The following is a 27,212-nucleotide window of genomic DNA, read 5'->3' as shown; positions in this document are numbered from 1 at the left end:
CAGATGTCTGATTCCACCTGTCTACCTTCATTTACTGTGAATGTTATGGTGGAGATGAGTGAGTTAGGGACTGATACTTGGCTGTATAGCTGAAGTTGTGGGACAACATATCTTCTGTCATCAGGCTATGTCATGTTCAGTTTCTTACAGTAAAGGAGGTCCACTCCTCATGCATTCAAGTGGAAAAGAAAGATGTCCTCACATAAGCATTTATAGGGGAACCACTTAGAATAATGATGCATATTGCCACAGGATATCTATGTGACAGAATAGGCCAACTCCTAAAAGTACCTTCAGCCCCATCTGTCCATGTGTTTGGCCTAATGGTGTGCTTGACAAGAAAGTATCTGCCATAGAGATAGCCAGTATTTACTCTTCAAGATGTGATGGGCTATTCTTGATACACTTCATAATCCTAAAACCTCTCATTTTACTGCATTAGGATGTAACTTTGAGGGTCACCCTCTTTGGAAAAGTGTTGAAGCAAGACCTCCTGAAGTTCCTTTCAACCTAAATTATTCTGTTTCTGTTGACACCTTCTCAGTTTCAGTGGTAACAGTCACTGAGTACAGAGACCAGAGAAGAGGGAATAAAATCCAGGTTTATTTTATCAGAAATTGCACCATAGCTTTTTTTAAATAATTGCTGACAACATGAGGTGACATAATTTTAAGGTGTTGCTTTTTTTCTTCCCACACTGCTGACAACATTTAGAGAACTATTCATGTGGGCTACTGTTAGCTGAGGCAGGCTAATCCCATCTAAAATTAATGGAGAGGGAAAAAGCTTCTCTAGTGATAAGCATTAGCCACTTTGAATCATCCTGTAGAAGAGATGATCTCTTTTGACAGACTACAGATGCAACCAGGGAGCTAGTTTGCATGAAGCTAACGTTAGCCTACGTGAATAACTCCCCCTTTCCCTACGGCATTATTCCTGCAACAGTCTGCACTATTTGTGTTAATATTTGCAGTACCACTAATCAACCAAGCCAGTTTTCCAGCAGACTTGATTCTCTTTGACACATATGGCTGAAGTTGAAAAATAATAAGGAATTTGCATGTTAAAAGTTGTGTGTCCCAGCCTTTAAAACGTTGCACTTCATGAACTTAGATAGCCTGTCTGGGTTACCAGCACTTGTGCCAGGGATGGTAAGGGCCTTTCACACAAAGGCCTTGTGAGCTCTTGTCCCTTTTCTTAAGACTTTCCACGTGCCGTGTTTCTAACAAGCAAACAGCCATGCACAGAAATATCAGTGTTTGTAGGTAGGGCTGTGTATGCCATTCGTGTGAAGACCTTAAGCACAGATACTTGATGGGCATCCTGATAACACATCTTGCACACAACTCTTCATGAATATGCCTTGTTATCTCTAGGCATACTGATAAGCATTTGGTGTCAACAAGCATTCTGAAAATGAACAAGGAAAGGACACCAGAACTATTCATCTGGCTGTTATTTTATTAGTTTTCCTTCTTTCTTCTTAGACCATCAGTTCACCAACATTGTCTCAGTAAGAATAATGGTGTCAGATGGCTGTTGGCTATTTTTTCTTTAATGGGCCATAAGCCTGTGTACAAACTGTGTCATGAAATATGCTTTCCCAGACTACCCGTCAATCTTTTACAGACCTCACTAAGCATAATATGCTGGGGTAAGAGTTTAAAATAGAAAATCAAATTAAGTGGGAGTAATCTCTATCATTCTTCCCTCCTCTAATAAGTAATAAAAAGTAAAAAGAAAAAATCAACTAGCAGAGCCCAGTGGCAGCCTGGCAGTCTAAAGAAGAAGATAGATTCCTGGGCAAGGAGTGTGGTCAGTGAACAGAAGGAAAGACTCTCAAGCAGTAATCACTGCGCTCTTTACCACTGACTCACTCATCTTTAGGCAAATCAATATGTTCTTGCTTATCCATCTGTATAAATATCAGCCCTCTGTACCCCTAGAGAACTTGTTCTTTTGCTGCTTTGGAATCCTTGGATGAATTCTTACAGCTACGAGTAGATCTGTCATTTCTCTGCAAGATTTTACTGTGCTATACATAACTCTGGTTTTCCTACTTCCATGGGAAAAATATTACTTTTTTCCTTTCCATCAGAATTGGAGATTTCATTGGATTCAGGAAAAAAAAATGTACTCCGTATCACTGGGTGTACCACTGATCTCTGTGGTGTTAAACAACTCCATTCACTTTCCTGTGGATGATTCACCTTTCCTTTCTCTGTCATTTGTTTTGTCTGTACTCTCCAAGGTGTCTCCAGTTTCTTATTATACAAAGTGCTGTCAACACTAAATTCACTTGGAGACATAGGTTTTCATATAATGCAAAAGATAAGCAATAATAATTTATGTTTAAATTTAAAGCTATGCTTGTGTGAAATTTCTGACACTTTGCCCAAAATTCTGCTGTAAGAAGTCCTGCCTGTTCTGTCTCATTCTGCTACAGAATGACAGAATGGTTGGAGTTGGAAGGGACTGCTGCAGATCATCTAGTCCACACCCCCCCGCTAAAGCAGATTGATCTAAAGCAGGTTGCTTAGAATCACAGCCAAGCACCACTTCTCTGGGCAACCTGTTCCACTTCTCAGTCACTCTCAAAATAAGAAAGTTTTCCTCATAATCAGTTGGAACTTCTTGTGTTTCAGTTTGTGCCCATTGTCCCTTATCCTGTTGCTGGGCATCACTGAAGAGTCTGGCCCCATCCTCTTGACATGCCTCCCCTTAGGCATTTGTTTGCACTAATGAGATTCCCTCTCAGTCTTTTCCAGACTAAGCAGGCCTAGCTCTCTCAGCTTTTCCTTATAAGAGGAATGTTCCAGTCCTTTTCATAGTTCTATGATCCAGTTTTCAAACACAACTGCATTTGTTTAGTGCAGTTATCTAAGCAGTTATTAACCTACCTCATAAAGTTAAAATTTGACAGAAAAGAAGAGTAGGATACCCTGTTGCCTGTTACAGAGAGAGTCTTTTTTTAACAGAGGATAGAATTAGCCTTGACGACAGCATACTAAGTGGAGTGGTAAATTCATCAGCCCTTGGACTTGTGATTGGATGTCTTTCCAAATGGTAAAATCTTATTAAGCCATCAGTTGTTGGCCTGAATAATTCTCTTTACTGCTTGAGTTACTAGTAAAGATTCTGCAGCATCTGTTAGGAGGAGAACAGACAGCTGATACTAGTGGTTCTTTCCGGCTTTATATCTGCCAGGCAGATTCCTTTGAATATCTGCTGGCAAAAATGTGTTTCCAGTCACTTTTTTAATATGGGAGTTTAATGCACTAAAGACATCATGCTAATGCAGTTACTTGCAAGCTGCCACAAAACCAGAACACCAGCTGATGTGGCTTATATCTGAGAATGTGTGAGGAGTTATTGAGGGATAGTTAGGAAGAAAGCTGAAGGTTATCTCCAGGATGCTTTGTCTGGCGAACATGCACAAAAGAAAATGCTGTGTTACAACCATTCTGAGCAAGTCTATGTGACAGTAGTGTGTAGTTCATCAGCAAAAGCAGACACAGAGCTGCAGACCTCACTGGTGTTTGAGTGTTTGAGCTCTCAGTGTTGAGAGCAGCAGGTATCTGAAAGCTTCATCACTCTGATGTGTTTCCAACAGTATTCAATAAACACTGATGATTGGGTAACCTGATTGATGGCTTCTGCATGGCTTGATTAATGCATTGCTGCAAATTAAAATGTTCAAAGTCTATGCAGTGTCCTGTGAACTTCAGTGCTTCAAGGATATTTAAGCACGCAAACACTGGAACTTGTAATTACATCATAGATCGGGGAAGTAAATGACTATCAGCCTTAGCCCATTTTTGTATCCTGGATCATGAGCCTTGTGCTTTGCTCTGTGAAGAAATTATCATGCATGGTTTCAAAGTCTTTGATTATACAAAACATTCTGTTCTATTAAATTCAGTATTGGAAGAGAATAGCCTGGTAGATGTCTCTTCTGGATGAAGAACAGTGTGATTCAGGGAATAGCAGCATACCTCCCAGCCTTTGATTGCTCAAAATAAGAATTCCCCTGCACAATAATTTTTATTCAGTATAAATGAATAGAGATAAGAAGAACAACATTTCAAATTTGGCCTCTTCAGAAAGAGTTGTCTTTACCCAGTTTGACTCTGTTATCTTTTAGTTAAAGCTAAACTGTGTTTTGGGAGTGTTATGTTCTTTGGTGAAATTGAGATAAATTTAAAAGAAAAAAAGATAAGCTGAAGAAAAAGTGATCTCTCAAAATCTATACATGGTTCATCAGTAAAATAATATAATCTGTGTCTTAGGTGCACTGCTGTTTTGGGGATTTTTGTCCCTTCAAATTCTGTTTGAAGGCATAAGAGTGAAACCTGATGAACGTTAGTCATCTCATACAAACACCAGGAAGTGTAAGAGGCAAGAAGTCAGCATATGTGAATAAACTATAAAGAGGACAGGCCAGTATGAACCTTCTCAAGGAAACAGAGGTGAACTTGAATCAAACCCTGTGCTTTCAAGGATGCTCTGAGCTATTTTTCCTATAGCATGTGTTTTTTTTTTACATCAGTACTGTGGTATAGGCTGAATTGCTTTGGTCAGGTCTGTGTCCAAGAAGGATGAGTGGAGCTTTCTTGGAAACTAGAGAAGAGAGGAAGAAAACTTTTGTGAATATAGGAATACCAAAGTTAGTAAATGCGATTAACATATAAGCTTTGATTCAATGCCATATTCCATAAGAAGTTGTTTAGGGCAAATATGTAAAAGAAAAATAATGGGAGCTACTTGTTTGCTCAAATTATCTCCTTCATGTTGCTTCCAGCATGCAATTTAAATCACCTTTTCTTTAACCAGATTCTGAATTTCCATGTGCATAATGCTTTTTGCATAAGATGAAATCAGTGTATAAAACTGAAGATCCTCATCAGCACAGGAAGCACATGGAGCTACCATGTGATTTAAGATCACAATGTGAAGAAGCATCAGAACCAAATATAACCCGTTCCCTGTCCCCCTGAGCTGCAAGGGGGGAGGAGGTAGAGAAATTTGGAGTCAAGTCAGGGAAGAAGGGAGGATTGGAAGGAAGGTGTTTTAAGATTTGGTTTTATTTCTCATTACCCTACTCTGATTTGATTGGTAATAAATTAAGCTAATTTCCCCAAGTTGAGTCTGTTTTCCCCATGATAGTAGTTGATGAATGATCTCCCAGTCCTATATCAACCTACAAGCCTTTTCATTGTATTTTCTCATCCCTGTCCAGTTGAGGAGGGGAAAGATAAAGCTGATTTGGTAGGCACCTGGCGTCCAGTCAGGGTCAGCCAACCTCAGTAACCTTGCTTTCAAAGTCAGATGTTAAATAAGGAAATGTCTCATAGATGTAAATGTTACATAGATTATGTGCAAGTTTTTTGGTATGGCGAGTTTGCTGAGTATACATGTAGCAGAGTTACCCACTGGCTCTGAGGAGTACTGAGCCTGTCGGAACTGGGGAGTAATTGTAGAATCATAGAATAGTTAGGGTTAGAAAGGACCTCAAGATCATCAAGTTCCAATCCCCTGCCATAGGAAGGGACACCTCACACAAAACTATGTCACCCAAGGCTCTGTCCTTGAATACTGCCAGGGATGGAGCATTCACAAGTTCCTTGGGCAACCCATTCCAGTGTTCCAATGCCTCACCACCCTAACAGGAAAGAATTTCTTTCTTATATCCAATCTAAACTTCCCCTGTTTAAGTTTTAACCCATTACCCCTTGTTCTATCACTACAGTCCCTAATGAAGAGTCCCTCCCCAGCATCCCTATAGGCCCACTTCAGGTACTGGAAGGCTGTAATGGGGATTGCTTTCTTTAAGACAAGTATGCATTTACTAGCAACATCCGGTTGCTGCCATGCTTTCTTACCCATCATGTTCAACAGCCAAATAAACAATTCAACTGCTCATAAGAACCAGATTTTTGACTGAGAAAATCTCAGTCAAAATCCAGTGTTTGTAAGGGAAACAAGTGGTGCATAGTACGATTTTATTAAAGTGCTTGTCCAGGTGAAATACTTTATGAAACTGTTACAGCTCATTTTGTTTGTCCTGAAGATGTGGGTTTATGTCAGGAGATCTCAACTTCATAATTCAGTCAAACCTGGATAGACAAACAGGGGTCTGTAGGTCATAACCTCATACCTTTGGTTATTACATGAAAATGAATCAAATCTATGTGATGACTAGGGAACATTAGGCTCTCGAAGATCGTATTTTAGCTACTTGTTTTGGAGCTTCTAAAATGCATATAGACTAATATTAAAATACAAAGCAAAATAAGACTGCAAGTAAATTAAAAAGAGATGAGTCCTCAGTTAGTGTAATTTAGTTTAGCTTCATAAAAGTGAGTGAAGGTCTGATGGTTTATAGCAATTGTGACTCCTACAGAGTCCCTCTAGGAGAGGTATTTTAAGGATGAGTCTGTATATTATACATTAATGTTTCTCTAGTTTTTCAGTGGAAATACACAGTGTTTCCCTGTAAAATGGTGAGAAGATTGTGCTTTTTACTGTTTTTATTAGAGTTATTGCTCACTAAGGTGTGTCCATTGGAAAAACTGTCGAAGGTGCTTATTACTTTCTGTATCCTTTTTTTGGTAGCCCAGTACTATAAGATATGTTGGACATATATATGCTTTATATATATATATATATATATAAAATACAAGTTAACACAAACTTCACTGATATTAATGCTGGTGTCAAATATGATAGTACTTCAGAGACTTATAAAACAAGACATTGATGAACAACAAAAATAATGTAAACAAAGGTATCTATATGTTCTCTGAGTCCTGTGAATTATTGAAAGTTGGGTTTGAAGCCAGTGTAACGTGGGAATCTTATGGCAAAACCATTGTTTTGTCTTATCAAACATTTCCAACAGTAACCACCTTGTTCCAGAGGGAAGTATAAAACTCCTAGATTGCTATGCTGATTTGTGGATGAAACACAAAACTGTTAGAAATAATATCGAAAAATCATCCAACTTCCACCATTTTGAATAGTGGAACCTTTTACTGAAGTATCTGTTGTAGGGAAAATTTGGCCTTACACTTACCTGCACTTACATTTGTACTCCTATCTCCTTGTATTTGTAATACCTCTTGAGAGCCCCAGCAACCTTTATGTTGGGTAAACACGCTACAATAAATGATTTCTACCCTAAAGAGCCTAAAAATCTGAGTAAGGGAATATGTGTAGGAGGTACAATGCATGGGGTAAACTAGGGAATAATAAAATAGATCTAGTCAAATGATGGAAGGGGCCAGAGATCTTTTACAGTTGTAAACTAGCACACGGTATGTTACAATAAGTGTTCATTCTATGCAATACAAGCTAGAAGGGTAAAGAAAGATATATGGCAGAATGTATTTAGACCAATTTGGAAAATAGAGGGGTTTGTGAAACTAAGATCTTTAGAGCTTTCTGCTTTGAGAGATTTTCCAGAGCTGAAGTGAAGAAAAAAAGAGTTATTTTTTCCTTTTTCCTAGTACACACTTTCCCTTTTAGAAGTGGTGGTTCAGTCTAGATCAGCTGTAGTCAAATAAAATTCCAATTATTCTTAATGGAACATTTTGGAAAAACATAATTTTTTCTCCTGACATTTTCTGGAATTTAGTTGTTGTTTGTTTGGTTTTTTTTTTTTGTTGTTGTTGTTTTTTTATTATTATTTAATAGTGGAGCTGTCAAAGAAAAAACTGAAAAAAGCCCATCAAATTTGACTAATTTCTGTTAAATATTTTACTTTCACTCAGAATTTATATTTACATCTTCTTCCTCCTCATCAAATGCTTTGTTTTTTAACTACAAACATTTCTAAAATATTTTATTTTGCATCTGTATTTCGATTGGATTATAGGACAGTTATCCTTACATTAAACCCAATTTTTTTTTGTTTTAAAAAATGGCTATTTATTAAAGAATGTTTTGATTTTCTCAAATTGAAAATGTCATCAATGAATATAGGCCAAAATGCAAAAATAAAAGAAAAAAAATTAAAATTTTACTTCATTGCAGTTTTGTCTCACTGAAAACAAATGCCAGATCACTACCTGCCCCTCAGATGAAAACATACATTGAAATTGTAATAGGTTCCTTTTCTATTTGTGGTTAAAAAAAAAGAAGTGTAGCAAAGAACATTATCTAACTTAAGTCTAACAATGAAAATTGTCATCAGATGGCAGTGCTTGACAAAGAAAATAAAATGTCACCTCTGAAGAGACTGCATGCACGAGTCTGTCACAAGAAGTCCCAGAAGGGAAGGGGGCTTTTAGAATAACCACAAAATATGATGCTGATGCACGGATTGACTCCACAACTCGTTAAAGTTGTAAAGTAGGTATGCTTTTTATTCAGCCCTGAGATGCACGGGGATAATTCCTCAAAGTCATGTGTGCCTCAGTGTTGTTTCCCTCTACATTTATAAGGTTGCACCATACGCCTATACACATTCATGTCCTATCCCCGCTTCGTATTACAATGAGCTAGAAGGTCCTTTGCGCCTGTGCAGTGCCCCCTCTGGTCATGGGCAGGGGTCTCAAGATGAAGTAAATGAGTCTTCCTCCTGTGGGTAGGGGTCTTCAAGATGAAGTAAGAGTCTTCCTCTTTTTGAACTTTTCACCTTTTAGTCTTCACTTATGGCCTTAGGGTTTGGTCCCAGACATCAACCATCTGGTTCTCCCCCTTAACAGTAGATTCAGGGGTCTGCTTTTCCCTATCAATAGGTGCTTATCGGTAGAATCAGGTGTCTGCTTTTTCTTGTCAATAGAACCAAGTTTCTGCTTTTCCTTATCAATAGTTAGTGCCTTTGTTCTGCTTAGTAGGCATGATAGGTACAGACAATACCTTTGCTTAAGCAAGCCAATTCCTCTAACCTCCCTGTACAACCCCCCTGTACATTGGTCAACCCTCTGCATCAATGCTAGGTTTAAAAAATATCCATACAAGCACTATAATTGCTAAATGGGGAAAAATAATCCCAGCTGTATCATGACTGATACTTGAGAAAAGCCTAGCCTCCAAATATTGCTTTATTATCTGGTCCAACTAAATAAACTCAGTATAAATTGAATAATACTTGGAATAAAATATCTGCAAAGGATTTTTTTTTTCCTTTTTTGTTGGGGTTGACACATAAGGTGGGGAATTTCCCCTTTGCTAAAGGTACATTCATGCTTCTTGTGCTGCTGTGAGTCATTAAAGGCTGAGATTGGTGTTGAGGTAATGGCAAAGGAGTAAAACCCTTCTAAAGCCTGGTTTTTAAACTGTCTCATCAAAGACAATGAAAGCTTTGGGCATAGTTTCCCAGGGAGATGATATTTCCCTTTGAGAACTGTTACCTTTTCTCATGTGCTGTCTCCAGCTCACTGGGCACTGGCTTCTAATTTGAGGCCAATCCTGACAGGAGAATTGCTATATCTGTTTCGTCCCTTTGAAACAAAAAGTCTTGCATTTCTCCACTTTCTGCCTGAATCACGTTTCATTCAGGGCACACAGTAAGAGAAATCAGGGCTGTCTGGGTTCTGTAAGCATCACAGCTTCTGTTCTGCTGGAGGAGTTGTTGGATGCACGAGGTGAACAGCCCCTCTGAAAAGCTGTGGAGAAAGAACAGGGCAGAGGAAGCTGTGGCATGGGGGCCCTTCCAGTCATCTGGATCTGTCGGCATGGAGAAGGATGCTACACAAACACAGGGAAGTTTTTTGCAGGCTGTAATTAATTCATCCTGGATACTGGTACTATCAGTAGCAAACTCAGAGAGGGGATGACCTGTTGAAATTTGTGCTCAGGGGAGCTAAAAATGGAATAGAGTGAGGGATACAAAACAGGAAAACCAAGATCTGCTGTGGTGAATTCAGCTATCTGAACACCAGTATCCCTGGAAAGCTTACATCCTACACATCCTTGGCCTGGAAACACAGAAGCTTTTGCTGAGTGGTTTGGATTGCTCCCTATTCTTAATTAAAGGATGATCTGAATCTTATTAAAACTTAAATTACTGTATGTCAAAAACATATTACTTAGCATGGAAGAACCTACTTTCCCATGAAACAGAAAACATTGCCATTGGAGAGAGAGATTGACAATAGGTTATTGTTATTATGTTTTTATTTTTTCAGCAATTACAAAAGCAGGTCTAAAAAAATGGATTTTGAATGTGAAGGGGGAAAAATACCTCCTGTAATCATAAAGTTCTCAATTAGGTCACCTAAAAGCACTTTACAAAAGTCATTGTTAAGTGTTCCAAAAGATTTTCTTTAACTTTCGAAAAGGAAAGTTTTTTCCTTAGTTATAGATAGTGTCTCCTAAAGTTTCAAATAAAAATATGTTTAGAGTCTTCTACTTAAAGTATAATAATAGACTCATCACTGTAGTTTTAAAATTGGATGCATTTCTGCCCACAAAGCTAAACAGGTTTTTTTCTTACCCTCATTATCTTCTGTTTCCTCTTCTTCCCTCTCTCTTCTATGATGGTGTTCAAGAGAAAGGGAGATGAGAAAGAAAGGTGAATTTTTTACCTTTCATATTTTAAAGTAGATTTTAACATATGTCAGTCTGCCGTTTACCCAAAAGCTGTTGTAATTGGTTGTTCCATGTTGATTTTACAACAGGGAAGCTGAGGCATATAGGGGTTTGTGTTGGGAGCATAATGAAGAATAAGAAGTAAATCTCAAGGTTTCTTACATCCTGATCTCATAATTCTTAGAAAACATTCAAGTCATCCTTCTGATCAACACAAAGCTTTTAAATCACCTCCTTTCCTTCTCAGTCATTCTCACAGGCATTCTCTTCCCTGCCAATCCACTGCCACTACTGGTTCCAAAAATATTTGTCAAGGTTGGCACATAAAGATTCAGATTGTTTGCATTTTATGCAAGAACCCTGAAATGGTGTCATGAAAATGCAAATTGCATTTCAAAAAAGGGGCCCAACATCTTCTTTGCCAGAAAAAGGGACTGACCAAATCTGTCAAGCAAGGGAAGGAGGGGAAATCAGATGAATCTGCAAGAAAAGTTTAGGGCTGACTGCCTCAAAGTGCTTCCATATGAGAAATTTGAAGTTAAATGAAGCAAAAGAAAGAACCCAAGTGATCCTTCCCTCTACTGTCCTTCTGAGAATTACCTGATGGCAGCATTTGTGGAGAGCAGCTGTAAGTGCTCTATAACGGTAACATTTGAATATCATTCCACAAAGACATGTCGAAATATTTATAATACCTGTAACATGCCTTTTTGCTGACCTTTCTCAGCCTGGTTTGGTATTTATCATGGAAAGATTTTCTGAAATGATTGATGTATTTGGATATTGTTTGTGTAACCAAACTAGGAGAAGGTGTCATGTTGCTTGCAGGACAGGAGAAAAGGGAGAATAGGTGGTTTCCATGGCACAAGTAACTAGTGCTATTTAAACTTATTCAGACCTGCAAGAGAAGTTTGGATGTGTTAGAGCATCTTTTTTGTGCCAGATCAAATAAGCTGTCTAGGGATAGCTTCTGGTAACTAGAAAGAGAACAACCTTCTAGCATAGCATCAAGAAAGGCAACTGTGTTTGTCTGTTGTCAGAGCTATGCTAGTATATAAAAATGCTGTGTTATGCTTTACACTTGGTGTCCAACACAAGTTTAAAAAAGTAAAAGGCAGCCTTCCCACACCCCATGATGTTGTTACATGGGAGTACTGTGAATATCTAGATGATAAGTTTTCTGTCATGGCAGGTTGTTGGGTGTACACTGATCCCTCGGGTAATACCAGTCGTGTCCCATGTCACACAGCTTAGTATTGCCTCTGCCAATAAAAAGCAGCATAGACACTTTTCAGCTGCCCCAGGTATGTCCCTTTGAGACTAGAGGACATAAAAGTCCAAGTCACTATCTCAGAAGTGATAGAGGCTTCTTTGGATTAATTTCTCTATTATCTTTCAGGTTTACTATGATTCATGACTGTTTGTTTTTGTCTTCAGTTATTCAGTTCAGTGGAGTTTGGCAGAAGATGGCTGCTTCTTCATGAGCAAGTTGCCCCAAACAGATTCTACTGGTAAGAGCAAAAATGTCTTCCTCATTTCCTAGGCACAGCTTGCTTATACATACAGAGATGTTGAAATGGGGGCTTGAAGGCAGTGTTGCTGAATGCAGTCGGCACTGCTGATTTGTTGAGGTTAACTTAGAACTGGTATGAAAGTGGCATTATTCCTCCTGTAATGTACAGCACTTGAAAATGAGTCTTTGATCTAAGGATGATGCACAACTGAAAAATACTGAATAATAGTCTTGCCATGTGTAAGAGTGAGATGTCTTCCAGTGGCTGGTGTTATGCTTTTAACCGCTGTTAGACCTACTTCAGTCCTTGAAAGTCAGCAAGTTAATGAACATTGAACTAGGCACTACAGTTCTTCATTATGAGCTTAAATCACTCTGCAGTATTGCTTCTAAGCAGCAATGCAAGATTTTCTAGTCAGATTTCAAGCTGTATGAATCAACCATGTGTAAGTTCTTGCTGAATCTTTGAATGCCAGTCATTTTACAGCAACAGCAAAATGTTTGCAAATTTGATGCCAAAGTTACCTTAAAGAAATATCATAGTTTTTTGTCACTGTTGCAAGCTTAACTCTTTCTGCATTAACTTCTGCTATATAGCTTATATCTAAATTAACTTAGGGACATATTCTACATGAATATGACGGAATCTGAGCATCTCATAATTTTTAATATAGGGGACATCTGTAATGGATGATTTCACTACAGATTCAAACACTTGTAAAGATCACAACCACTGTACAATAACTCTGAATGTAGGTACAAACTTTATTCTGCAGTTCTTTACTACTAGCAAGTTTCTTTGTATTTTGAGTCTTGCCTCCTTCAGTTTCAATCATCACAGATTTACCCAATGATTCAGGTGTACTGAGCCTCTTCTCATGATTCTGATTGCAGGCAGATCTCTTTGCATTTGCTTTCCATAGCAGTGATTTGCATAGCCAGTGTAAAGCTCTGTAACCACGCTTGCAGTAAAATACATATCCAAAACACCTCCATGCTGTCACTCAATAGCAATTAGTGTAACTTTGACTAATGTGAAAAAGAAAGCTGAGGAAGGAAAGAAACATTGGACTGCAAATGTGTTTGTCATATTCTAAATAAACAATAAGTTTAATTTTTTATATTTCAATTTACTCCTCTTTTAGCTTACACTGGTGTAAATCTGTGATACTTCTCATCAACTCTTTATTGAGGCAGCAGGCCACCTGTGAGCAGAAGTTGGCACTTGTCCTATAAATCTGTCCTTTAAAAGAGACCCCCACGGTAGCTTCTAAACTATAAGTTTGTGCCAAACCCACAGGTTTTGAATATATAAATATTCAGGAGTGGTTCAGTCAAATATTTTCATTTATGAAAGAAATAAGAGGTCTTGATCAAATTTACTTCTGAAGTTGAATTTGTATTTGGTCTGCAAAGGATATACCAGAGATTTTGTTTACTGCTTCTGCTTTTAAATCCTTTTCTCAGAACCTGTCTTAGCTTTTGCAAACTAAATTCCATTTTTAACGTAAAGCTTTGTTTGTGTGAATATCTTCATAGACAGGCACATATATATTTCCATTACTCCCTATGCTTTCCTGAAGGACTCCTATCAGGATTTCAGAATGTCAGATGTAAACACACAGCCCCAAACAACACTTGTTGCGTTTTTTTTTTTTTCTGGGCTAATAGGAATAGAAAGTCCTAGAAATCTGGGGACCCAGTCTTTGAGCCATCCAACTAAATTGTACTCACTGAAGATGGTCAGAGAGCTGGAAAGAATGCCCTTTTTCCTGGTGTCCTATCTCCTGCACGGCACTCCAAGCCTTTAAAGTTTCCCATCATTACTTACAGTTGTGAATTGAGCTGATAAGTGCCTGCAAGAAGAATAATGATGAAAATGATCATTTTCCCTTTCCACAGAGTTCAAACTTTGAAGGCCACTTAGAGCCTAAAAAATAAGAGAACTCAGGCTTGGAGCTTCAGAGGCAAAGAGTAAGATGAAACGATGTTCCAACCACCCATTTAATTCCCTACAGCCATAGACAAAACATGAAACTGCAAGTCTGTATTTTCACCTTGAACAAAATGTCCCTTGAATAACACACTTCAGTATAAGCTAGACTGTACTTTTGCTGTCAAAAGTAAAAATCATGCAACTTGTGGAGACAGCTGTGCCTCATTCTGGCTTATTTATTATGATCATCATCACCTTGGAAAATAAATACTGCTAGCTGCAATGATATCGACACTGTCCTCACAGCCATCCATAGTAGAAAACAGAGCTGTGCATGTGTAATTGAGAATATGTATACCACAGGTAGCAACACTGGGCTTTTCTATGCATTTCCCTGAACACAAAACAAGCACTGAAGTGCTGAATCAGAAGGGCAGCCCTTTGCACTCAAAGCCTGGTCACTGCTGGCTCCCCATGCAAGAAAAGCAATAAAGACTGGAACATAAGAGGGTGCAGATGTGTAGTTGACATCCAAAATTCTGTGGCAACATCTCTCTGGTCAGTCCTAATGTATAAGTTAGGTAGAGACATGCTCACTGTCCTGTGGTTGGTTTGTTGTTGCTTTTGTTTGTTTTTTAATTGGCTTGGAAATATGCAGAGTCTAATCAACCTGAAAAGTGAGAAGACTGACTTGATTTCTAAAGATCAGAAATGAATAGAGAAGGAAAATGTCCTGAAGTCACAGCTTTCCAAAGAAGGCAGACTGTGGGCATACTCTCTTCCTGTTCCTGGTGCTTGCTTTAAATCAAACCGCTTTGAAGGGATAAACCAGACAAAGCTGTTATTTTCTGGGGAATGATGCCTATATGCTGATACCTAAGAAAGGCTGAAGAGTTGCTTTAATACAGACTGCTTCCAGGACTATCTAAACCAGGACTTCTAAGATCAGGAAGACACAAAGCAAAACCTTTGGCATCTGTCCTCCTGGAGGATGCATTTACTTAATGCTGCTTCTTTTGACAGGGAAGGAACATCTGGAAGACTTTAAAGACTTTTAAATGGATTTGAATGACTGATGAAAGCAAAGATGCATTTTCCCAATTGCTCACTGGTATTTTAATTGGCATTTTTATTCTGTCATGTGGTCTTGTAAATATCTTGTGGGTCACTCTTCAGTTTGCAAATAAATGCCACTGACCTTGCCGGTTTTAGTCTTGAGAAGGCTCTGTCTGGAAGTGCTGTCTGAGAAGCTGTAGTGTCTTTTACAGCTGCATTTCTTGCATCTGTTTCCAGGATAATTTTCTTCTTTATTCATTTATTTTTGCCTGCTTTGTGAAACACTCTTTCCTGCTACCACCCCAGGGAAATATAAACCCCTAAAGAACAACATTAAAGCAGTCTGCTGATGCTTACTGCATAACTCTGAGAAAATATTCTGTGTAGAGGTAACACAGTTCCTTATAGTTCATATGTATTTTGTACTCTTGTATCTCTGTTTCATTGGAGTCATTAGTATGGAAATAGAGTATTTGTTTATTGAGTGCTTCCCTGTTCCTCCCTTTTCATTCTTCCACCTCATTCACTCTTCTTGAGCTCTAAGTGATGTCCTGACATCCACACTTGTGATGAAAATGATAGTAATGTCACTTTGTGGAGGAAGATATCAGATGGGTAATGAGCAGATCAACCTTTTAAATAAGTGACTACAGTTTTCTTATCTAAAAAACCCCACAAAAAAAACCAACAAAACAACCCAAACCAAAGCAAAACCAAAACAAAACAAAAGGAGGGAGGGAAAAAGGATCTGTAATTCTCTGTCTCATTAAGAGGTTATAAGAACATGTGTGCTTGTCAGGTTTTAGTGATGGGCTACTGTATACACTTGAGACTTCTAATTGTTATAGTTCAGGTACTCTACCAGACCTTTTTTGCATAAGCTAGGTACGTGTAAGTGTTATACCAAGGAAAGCATAAGCCACTCAAAGAATCAGTTGTATGTTATGTATCTGATGGAAACATAAAAGAATCCACACTGCATACAGCCTCAGGGCGCTGCAGTTCTGCACTGTATCAACAGTTTTCATGGGTTTTATTATTTCTGTGGCAGGTTCTGGAGATTTTGCTGTTAAATGTACTGTGACAGGAAAATGTGTGAAAATTATCAAGGTACTTAGTAATTTTGGAACTGTGCTCTATGAAAATACCGTAATTACTAGGAAGGACCATTCCAAGCAGTAATAGTTCCGAAGGGTAGGATGGAAGCAGCAAGTTAACATCGGTTATGCTGATAGCACAATATTTACTAATGTAGTTGGCATTAGGGGAAGAGAATGCAGTAGATGTTAGTTAGAAGAGTTGGATAAATGCTTTATCTAAATAATTGTGAGTTTATTTTTGTGATACTTGGTGATTCTTCACATACATTATGGTGGTATTTGCTTGCAAAGATACTGGTTTGTAGCAAATACAAATGTGAACACACTTGGTGAATCAGTCATATTGGGAATTACTTTACTTATTCTTGCTTTTTTAAAGGGGTCCAGCTGTCTAGTCAAAGTTCAATAGTGATACTCTTCTGACTTGCAAATCCAAACATTCATGACCAGTAGTTCCAAAAAAACATTCAAAGTGCATATAGTTCAATGTGGTCAAAGTGCGTATGCAGAAAATGCTCATTAAAATGTAGATTTTTATTCTGGTCCTCAGATTATGTCATGCCTTGAAGCACAAATTATTTTCTGGCAGTCAGCAAGTCAACGTGTCACAATTAGAGCAGGCCCTAAAGAAAATAAAAATAAAAGGTTTAAATGCTTATGAAAATGTCTACAAAATATTATGGGGGAGGGAGAGTGTTAGTGAGAATGAGATGTTTTCTGAAAAGATTCTCAGCTAATTCTGATCATAACCTAGCCTTGAAAAACTGCGAAGACTGTAATAATAGGACAAGTGTAATATTTTTAAACTTAAAGTGGGTAGGTTTATGTTAGATATAAGGAAGAAATTCTTACTGTGACGGGTTGGTGAGATACTTGCCCAGACAAGTACCCCATGCTTGAAAGTGCTCAAAGTTAAGATGGATAGGGCTTTGAACAACCAGATGTAGTGAAAGATGTTCCAGCCCATGGCAGGGGGTTGGACTAGATTATCTTTAGAGGTCCATCCCAACCAAAACCATATTATGATTTTAAGATGACTGTCTTGATTAGATGAAATGTACAGTTCAGGGCTTTCATGTGCAACACAGTGTAATACTCTGATTAGAAGTAAAAACATATCATAGGATATCTCATTTCTGATAGGGTCATGTGTCCATGGCATTAATGATTTCCTGAAGGAATTACAGGAGATATGTCAGTTTGGTGAGACGTTGCTAGAGAATCCACTCTGACTTTTTTTTTTTTTTCTTTTTTTTCTGAGTACAAGGAGAAGAAAATGTGTGCAAACATTTTAAAAAAGCAGACGATCAACTTTTCCCCTCAAACAATACAAATATACACACACACACTGAAAGGGAGAAAAAAATAAACTGGTAAGCAGCTGGAAGGACAGATGAATACGTATTTCTGTTACTTTTATGGACAAAGGCAAAGAAAGTTAATCTTCAGAGTAGAATTATAGAGTATACAGCTTTTCTTTTCCAGAGAATACAAGAGACCATATTTTAAAACCCCGACTGTGTTCATTGGAGCAGGTGAAAGAGCTGAAAATCAAGGGAAAAGAAGTGTCAAAGCCCTGTTAAAAACTTCATTATATTCAAGCAGTTGGAGTCATCTGGGCGAACCGTCTCAGTGTTCTTGTCAGATCTTGGCTTGGTGAGATTTGCATGCCCACCCTGGTGGGCTGAGGCAATTTATTTGGCATTGTATCTGGGCTGTTTACAGGTGATGTTGTGTATTGCTGAAGACCTTTTAATCACTGTAGGGCAACTGCTAGAGGCTGATGGGGAAGATGCCAATCAAAGAGCATTGTGACAGCCTGTCCAGGATATCATCCACTTGATCCAATACACAATGCATACCTGATGCTTTGAAGTGTACTAGAGATTTAATTAAAATATATGTATTACATCGCTTAAGTAGGGTAAAGATGGGCACATCACAAGGGGACCCAGGACAGTTTTCAGGAGGTCTGAATTAAGCAGCTGACTGATAGGGAATAGCAAAAGTAGTGAATTTTGCTTGTTTTCTATATTCTTTTTTTTCTGAATTGAACACCACATTTGCTTCTGGTTTGGCTCTGGGAGAAAGTCAGACTGAAGGTCTGAGCCTCTATAACACAGGCTGCTATTATCTTGCTAATATATTTAGGCAGCTTCATGGCTGCCAGCTTAAAAGATACAAATGAACTGCAGCAAACAACGCTGCCAGGGACCAGAGTGAAGAGCAAATCTACAACTGCGCCTTTTCTTGGCCCTTACAATGCTGCTACTGCTAACATTTCTGATGGTGAGTAACACACATTAGAGAACTACCCGTCTCGTACAAACAAAGGCTGAAATCTCTCAGATTTATCTTGGGAATTAAGATTTTATGCCTGTCTGGCTTCGAGCGATACAAACTTGCCAGCCCCATGTGTGTCAGCAAGGACAGGAAAAACACTTGCAGCATCCTCTTTCCATTGCTATTAAAAACTCATTTAGAATCTTTGGATTTGTGATAAGTTTTAGTTCTTAAGAAATTGAGATCCAAAATACACATCTTTATTCCCTGGACAAGGCTGAGAAAATTGCCCAGAGTCACACAGCAGAGTCTGATAGCCCTCTGGTCCTCTGAGTCTGTAATAACCAGATCCTCTGGTCCCAGTAGTCCCTTGAGAGAACGTCACTCATAATCAAATCAAGATTTGTCACAGCAAAATATAACTCCTCAGTCCCAAATCCTTAGTTTGGCAAGGTTCCACCATGCATGAGAATAAGCCTCCTCAACCTTGTTAGATTATCATGGGGACTAAAGATGGGGATAGAATAGTAACTTGAATGTTCTCCTGGAGGTCATAGCTGAATAGAATCTTGACCATTTACATGGCTCTCTCCTCTTCTCCCCTTACAGTCTTATCCTTCAGTAACATGTTATAGAAACACTGCAAAGATCTGATAAAACCTGTCTTTCCCTGTTTCCCTTTCTGGCACAGGGAAACTGGTGATGATTCCAGTACAGTGTTACCCAAGCTTGCTGATTGTAAACAGTAGAGCTGACTTTAAGCTGTTTAGATCTGTGTTGTTTATAAATGCAATGCCAGTATCCTGTGCTGCATGGAATGACTGGCTGGAGACTGTGCTGGCTTGGGACTCTTTGCACTGTATTACTCTGAATGGGGCAAAAAATGCCTCTTACCTCCCTGTATCCTCAAGCCTTAATGTGGTGAGTGCTCTTGTTCTGGGTATCCACATATTTTGCTCTTAGCTTTTTCTGAAAGGTTTAGATAGACAGGAAAAACAAGATTGACCAAAATGAGCTTTGCAGTGCAAAACAAATTTTCGTAACAAAAGCATTAGATTCTTGAGGTAATTGCAGAGACAGTGTTGGCATTGAAATAAAAGTAAAGGTGTGACAATAATTTTTTTGTTTATACATTGCATGTGTATAGAATTTGTCAAATGCTTCAATCCTGTTTATGTTGACTAAATTTTGTCCCTACCCATGGCAGGGGGATTTGAAGTAGGTGATCTTTAAGGTCCCTTGCAAACCAAAGCATTCTGTGGTTCACTTGAATAGGCCTTTCTGTACTAAGAGGCCCCAGTTTGATGGATGCATAAGTTGGTGTGTTTTGGTTTTCCCTATTCACTAGATTTATCTTTAAAAAAATGATCCAGCGATACTTCATAAGTACAGACTCCCATGAGCTTCAACGTCAATCTCATTCACTTCCCCCCATTTAAGATCTGCAGAAGGAGGCAAGCATCTGGATACCATGTTCAAAATCTTGATTTGAGGGCTAGTCCATAGCAGAAGCTGCAGTGCTATGCAGTATGTCTGGAACATGGAACATGTCAGTCTGCAGAAGGCATTGTACTAAGCAGCTGATTTCTCTATATGCACCTATAAAGGTCAGTCCTTGAGGCAGTTGCATGGTATAGTTACCTCTAGATTTGTCCATATCTATGTCAGGAAGATTTCACTGCTATTTTCTGTTGTATGTTTAATGAGCAGCATACTGTGTTACTGGAGTTGACTTGGCATTCTTGCTGTAATTGACTTTCTGGCCTCCTCCAGAGCATACTGACTGGGCCACAGCACTCCAAAAGGCCAGAAACATGCATCTTAACACAGTGGGAAACCATGATCGTATTAGACTGTAACAGCAGAGAAGCAGTAAATAAGGTAGGTTTGGTCCACTATATCAGGTAGCTGAGTTCAGGGGCTATAACTAGAGGGGGCCTTCCTCCTTCTCTCCTTTCAACCCAGTAGGATGTCTTAAGTTTCCTGCAATATATAAAAAAGAGGTATAGGACATGAGTACTATCTTAAAATCAGGATTTAATCCTGGTAACTGAATTCTATCCACTTAATTTAGATCCTTATTTTAAGAAATCCCTCCCACTCAGCATTACTAGCAATAGATACCTATCTCCCTGAGAATTTGCATCAATCTATTTCAGAGTTTTAGGAAGTTTCCTATCTGGAGCATCCCACAAAGGGCTGTGGTGTTACTGCAGTGGGGGAGAAGGAGGGAAAAGTTCTAGGGAAAAGGTGACAAACTGCATAAAGCATAGCACAGAATGGATTTGACCCAGTGGCTGCCAGTTGAATTGCACAAAATTGTATCGGTTCATCTAATTGGACAATGTGGGAAAGAATAGTGCAGAGATGTAGCAGGGAAAATCTAATTAGATTATTGCCAGGGGAGATTTATTGGCCAGATATAAAGAAATGAAATGCTGATTTATGCCTGTCTGGAATCTGGTTCTTTGTTTCTAAAACATGTCTAGATAGTATTGTTAAGAGATGTTACAGCTAGATAGGAATCTTTACAGTGTGTTCCAGGAATATTAAAATGTGTAAAATTTCACGTAATAGGGACTAAACAAACCACAAGAATTCCCTCTCACGCTGAGCTCCCTGGGGGCAGATTCACTGACCTCTGCAAGCTAAGAAAAAGGAACGGAGAGTATCTGCAAAGTCATCATGGAGTCAATATAGTAGTAAAAGAAAAAGGAGCCTGGAGGACTCTCAAGCTCTATTTTTGTCTTTGCCACATAAAAACCTGTGTGATCTTGGTCAAATCAATGAGGTCCCTGTGCTCTTGACTAATCAGAGGAGTTTATCTATATAGCTGAGAACAAAAAATTTTCCTCAGCCTTGCTTTCTAACTTGGTCTGTTGGTCTTGTACTTTTCCATGGGTCTTGAACAAATCAGTAGCATGCAGCGAAGGTTACTTAAAGGTTGATTGTCAAGTACTTTTGTATCTTTGGACAAAAAGCTCCTTGTTCAGTGCCATGTGTTACTATTTTTATGAATGGCAATTAGGATTTAGAGTGTTACAGAAGCATCAGTGGAACGAAAAAAAATGATGCTGCTGAGGACTCCGTGGACGTCATCCACTGTTGTTGTTTTCACACTGTCCTTTGAAACAAAAACCTGCTATTCAATACATTGGAATAACCTGTCAATTTTTAACATGAAGTAGCACAATGTGTCCCAGAGGCAGTGGGGGAGCTGGTTTTGCCTTGGCAAGATTTACGATAAAGGATTCTCATGAGTGCTGAGGCTAAAGGAAGATAAATCCCCAAAGGCAAATTTTACCAATAATTGAATTACAAAGCCATTATCGTGTGCTGAAAAGAGCAACTTTATGGCTCTATTGTGACAGGATAAAGCTTGTTAGAATATTTATGTTCATAGGACAACTTTGGCATAAGGGTCTTTGAGAGTATGTTCTCTCTTCCACCTGTCTGATGCAGCTAATTAGCCTTTCTGTGTAATGCAGTATATGTAGAGAGGGAGGTGTTTTTAAATTGGGGTTGGGAAGAAGGAATGCTGAAGGTCAGGAGTCGTCTCAAAAGAAATAACACAGTAAGCACAAAGTCATCTGCAGAATGCAGCTAAAGGCCAGAAGGAGAATCAGGGTAGGTTTCAGGAAGCGAATAGAGGGCAAAGAGGCAAATGATGAGGGGTCAGTCAGGATTTTTGATGTGATGTGCTGCTTTCCTGTTTGGTGTTGTGTCGCAGCCACTTCTGACGTACTCTGAGTCAGTGTCAGTCAGCTCAAAATGCCCAGAACTAGGTGAATCTCATTCCTCCCACCTCACTAGAGTCGTGCTGTTATCTGTTATTTATCTGCCATCCTTTGCTGCATGAACAAATCATACCTTATTCCCTTCAAAAGAAGGTGAGGGATGGTTGTAGGAGTCTTGATTCTGCATTTGTTCATTTCCTCTGAGATGTGGGAAAGCAGCATAAGAGCTCTGTTCTCATATAAAGAACAAATGACATTCACACTGGTTCTGTCTGTGAAAAGGGCATAGCATTTCTGTTCTTCCAGCTTTCATTCTGGGCCATTTGCATTGGAGATTCTGTAAAATAGCATTGTCATTTATTGCTTAGCTTGAAAGACCTTTGATCTTGACTGCTGTGATCATACATGGTACAAGGAATACATATGAAATGTTTGCCATCAGTTTTCTTGTGCATGTTAGTTGCAGACTGTGTCTGAAGTCAAGTATCCAAAACCAAGGGCACCCAGCCAGAATGCGCAAGCCCTTGAGATGGAGCCTTGATTGTCTGGTGCTTCAAGTTCTTTGTTTATTAAAAATGGTGCTTTGAAGTTAAGTACACCAAGTGGAAGCTTTTTCTGTCTTCACAATGATGCTTTTTTGCAGTTCAGAGTGGTCTGACTGCCTTGCAAACCTCATCAGTTCCCAGCATCCATAAACAATTGCTTTTGTCCCTAGAAGTGAAAAAAGATAGAAGAGGTGGAAACCCCAGGATAACAGGGTCTCTGTTGAATTTCCTTGGCTCACAAGAGCTGACAGGCCAAGGAAGCCAAGGTTTTAGAAATGTTTCAGACAGAGAGATGGCAAGGGGCTGGTCACTACAGAAATACGTCAACTAGCATTTTCTGTGCAGTGGGAAGTGCCAGGCTGCTTTTGTTTTGTTCAGACTAGCTCTAAACCAGAGGATGATTCAGGGTCTTTTCGCTGTGCTGCTTCTCACGGTGGATGTGGAATCTGCATTGAGCAATTACTGCACTGCAGCCAGTGATATCGATTTGTGGAGCTCTCAAGTGCAGATGACTATTTGATCGTGATTAAAATTTTAGAAAGCAACTTTGTGATAGGACTGTGGGGGTCCTACATTTTTCATAATGTGAGCATCTTCTGTATAAAGGCAGCGGGGTCACTGCCTTGCTCTCCTCTTGGCTTTTTAAGTCCTCATTTTTTTTAAATCCTCATTTTCTTCAAAGATATTTTTTAAATGTCTTTTTTCTTTTTTTTTCTTTTTTTTTCTTTTTCTTTCATTTTTTTTCAAAACACCCAGACAATTATACCAGCAAAACTCAAAAAGCTAATCCCAAAAATACAATAGGCAGCATTCAGCAAAACCTGTTGCAAGCATATCCCTAGTGTACTGAAGTTTCAGGGAGTATTACAGAAAGCCTGAGATTAAAGGGATGGACAAAGGGCATGCTGGCGTTTTACCATAAAATGAAAACATAGACCACGGCAAGAAGAAAAGTTTGTGGATATATAAGTGATTGGTCTTTGAGAATGAATACTGAAAGGAAATAATAGAATTGAGAAATACGAGAAGAAAGTGCTGCCAGCTTAGTTAATAAAAATTGCTCAAAATAGGACATGACCAAGTTTTGGACTGGTGTTTATTTTTAGATGAATTTCTGAGAGAAACCAGAAACTCCATGGGTCCCAGAGTGTTGTTCATCCATACCCTTGATCTTTGTAGGATATTTGGTTTACAAGCTATCAAAAGCACAGTGCTTTTCCTTGCTTAGCTTGTGAAGTGTAGCTTGACCAGGTTGCTTTGTCTATGTACACAAAAGATAATGAAGTAGAGCAGGCAGTTGTATCATGTTAGATTCACTGAGTTTGAGGTTTTGGTGTTACCTAGGGCAAATCCAGCATGTAGTTTCCTCTTCCATATGTGAAACTTGTATTTATTGATCACTCTAGTTTTGGTATAAGAATCTCTGAACCTGGGCATAAGTCAGGACTGGAATTTCTTTGTAATCAGTTAGGTGTATTCATTTGGTTTTATACTAATATTATGGGCTTAACACTGTTATTTAATAATACTAGGCTTGTAGATGTACAGTGTCTTTCTAAACTCCTAGGGATGATTGTGGCTTTTTTTTCCCCCAACCAAATGAAAAAGCCAAGAAAATTCACTAATAGTGTAGCTGTATGCTCAGTGGTGGTGTGATAGATCTGGTTGACATATTAAGTTGAAGATTTCAGATATATATTCCACAGTTCCTAACACCTTGTTTCCAGTAGGTGCTTTAAGAACTGATTTTCCTATGCATGTAATAGAATGTTCCTGTCTTATAGGGTGCATGTTCTCAGGTGCAGTGTAACCAAGAGGGTGATATTTATCTCCTGTACATGCTCACTGTGGTCAGTATTGCGTTCTGAATGTCTTGTAGGCTTTTACGTTCATATAGTAAATAATAAAGCTGAGGTAAGCTATATAAAACATCTAAAACTCTCAGAGAAGGGAGCCAGGACATTCCATTTCTCCTTTACTTACAGTCCCTAATTTATCAGTAATTCATGTTTTGAAATGTAGGTAAACATATTTCAGGTCTGTTGTGTTACCTGCTTCAGGACCTTTATGTAATCACATGTGATTGACTGTAGCATAGCACCTTATATTCAATGGAGAGAAACAGCCCTTTCTAGGCTAAAGCTTGTGTTCTCGTAAAGCCATATTAACACCGTTCAGGTGATCCACAGTGCAAAACTGCCTGTTTCTCCTCACTGCCTGCAAAAACGTGTTGTGTGTGATTAGCTCAGAGTTAAATATCTCTAGCATATAACTGGGTAAGATGAACATTACTTTATATGGCTTTTCAGGTGTTATGGAGGGATGTATATAGAAATATCACAGGGCTACCATGGAACAAGACAGCACGATACAAGAAAATAAGACATTAAAAAGTTTTGGTCAGAAAATTCTCAGCATAACACAGATGGGTGTGATATGCTTCTGGATGTCAGCTGTGTACAGCTGAGTTCAGCAGATACGTATTTGCATTTTGCCTGTCCTTTGCAACTGGTTGTTTGTGTTATTTATATTATGGGTCTGAGCGTGACCTTGTGTTGTCACAAGTAAATTAAGCCTATTATATGTCAAACCAATGAAATGTGTATTTTCTGTGGGAGGAAGAAAGATCTAGCAGATAGGAAAACCTAGATATGGTTCTTTCCTTTACCTTGGATGTCCTGTTTGACTTTAGGAACTCTCTTAGATTCTCCGCACCTTAGTCTTCATCATTTGTCATCACTTTTCCAATTTACAGAGGTTAGGAGAGCTCAAAAGAAAGCAAGCCCTTGAATAGATGGGTAATGTTTACCACCAGTTATGTTTCAGCCATCCTTGTTTTGTACATCCTTGGGACAACTGATGGCTTAATTCTTCCTTGAGTTGAAGCTTCTGCAGTCCCAGTAACTGGCTGTCACAGTGTGAAAGTAAGTAATATGCAGGTCACTACAGCTGTAGCCTTATATCTTTCAGGCCTTAGTGGGTCCAGATATCTGTATGCTGCTTTTAAGACATTTAAAAGTTTGATGTAAATTATAGCTCATATCACAAGTGAAAACAGTAATCATGTCCCATCCATCAGTGAGGCATCTCATTCTGAATTAGCTGACTTTCCCCAAGAAGATGCAGTAGAGGAACATCAGAATAGCACTGTGAGGGGGAAACTCACAAAGAACCTGACTGCAGACTCACAGGCTTTTACTAGGGCAGCAAGTTCTTTGCTGGATGAATACCACTGTTGCATCTTTCTGAGGAGACAGTGAGTTTAAATCTGTGGAATATAATCCTTGTTTCTTTGGAGAGTTCACATCCCCATGGGGCTGTGTGAGGTCAGGAGGAGGGATGTGCTGCAAATCTGTTCTGTGTCTTCTGTAATAGCCTAGTTCCAGGTGTGCTTAAAGCCAGCTTCAATAAACAAGAATCAAAAGGAGATATGATAAATTACAATCTTAGGCCTTCTGCAGTTTTTAAGAGGTGTTCGTCATTGGCATCTATCTACCTTGACCTGAACTGTAACTAGCAGGTCCAGCATTTTGACCCTAAATGTGTTGAAGTTGACAAGTGAAGGAAGAATGCTTTAGGAAGCTACTCCCTTCCCACCCATGTAGTATCAGTTATCGGGAAGCAGATATTTTAAATACAAGATGACAGGAGAAAGGAGAAAAAGACCTTGCCATAAATGCTGTTAAAAATGGAGAAGAGGTGAAAGCAATGCTGGTTCAGAGTCTTTTTTGAAACTTCCATTCCCCAGCATAGGAGAACAAATATATCCAAACCTTTCTGAGCTAGAGAATTGCTACAGATTTTCTCAAGCATAGCTAAGGATTAATCAGGACACAAATAGTCTTGTTAACATTTTTATAATGGTTATTAGGTAATGTGCATGATGATTAAGGGCTGGAGCTGCCTCTGATTGCAGTCAGTGGGAACAGAATGGAGGTCTAAATTGCTGTTTGAACTTCACTTTTGATTTTCTGAAAAATAATGAGGTTTTTAACGGAACAACATCTAATTTATCACTAGAAATGAATGTTTCTCTTCCCTTATTCAACTAGTAACTTGGAGGTCAGGCAGCTAACAAGAAACTGGTTGTTTAACCATTAGCTGTAATCTAGGATTGTGACCTGGATGATAGGACCAGAAACAAGGCTGATTGTCAGAGATGCTGCTGAGGCTGCCTTTTAAGGGGATTAGCACACGCTTGTAGCCTGTACTGCCATAATTCAGAGTGTCTACCAAACCACAGGCCGTTTGAACTGTCCCAGGGAGTTGTTGAGGCCACGAGTGGCAGTGCAGGAGAACCTAAAAATGGAAGCAAAGCTTGAGTCCAAGAACCCCTTATTTGCAGTGCTCATTGACTTTATGTTGTTGCTTGTTAATTCAGAGAGAATGAACAGTCATTTTTTGAGTCAATCTGAAATTTCTTTTATTAATGGAACATTGTTTGTATTAGTTCAGAAGTGATAAAATGTCCTGAGATGAAGTGGGCTTTTAAAATATCTTAATTAA

At 38.8% G+C, this 27,212-nt stretch overlaps 1 protein-coding gene across 4 annotated transcripts in view; it reads left to right on the top strand.

Annotated features, from left to right (window-relative positions):
* SORCS1 (sortilin related VPS10 domain containing receptor 1) overlaps positions 1–27,212 on the top strand; it is a 293,578-nt gene that overhangs the window by 178,015 nt on the left and 88,351 nt on the right. For all 4 annotated transcript variants that reach the window (XM_061372634.1, XM_061372633.1, XM_061372636.1 and 1 more), the window contains exon 5: positions 11,974–12,047. In XM_061372634.1, the coding sequence (XP_061228618.1) occupies positions 11,974–12,047 (74 nt within the window). The remainder of the gene's footprint in view (positions 1–11,973; positions 12,048–27,212) is intronic.

Source organism: Neopsephotus bourkii, unplaced genomic scaffold (genome assembly GCF_033783945.1).
Source record: "Neopsephotus bourkii isolate Nb327-2 ecotype Australia unplaced genomic scaffold, CSIRO-AGI_Nbou_v1 NB_1615, whole genome shotgun sequence".
NCBI lineage: Eukaryota > Metazoa > Chordata > Aves > Psittaciformes > Psittacidae > Neopsephotus > Neopsephotus bourkii.
The sequence above is the reverse complement of the archived record's forward strand: the minus strand, read 5'-3'. Positions and strand labels throughout refer to the sequence as shown.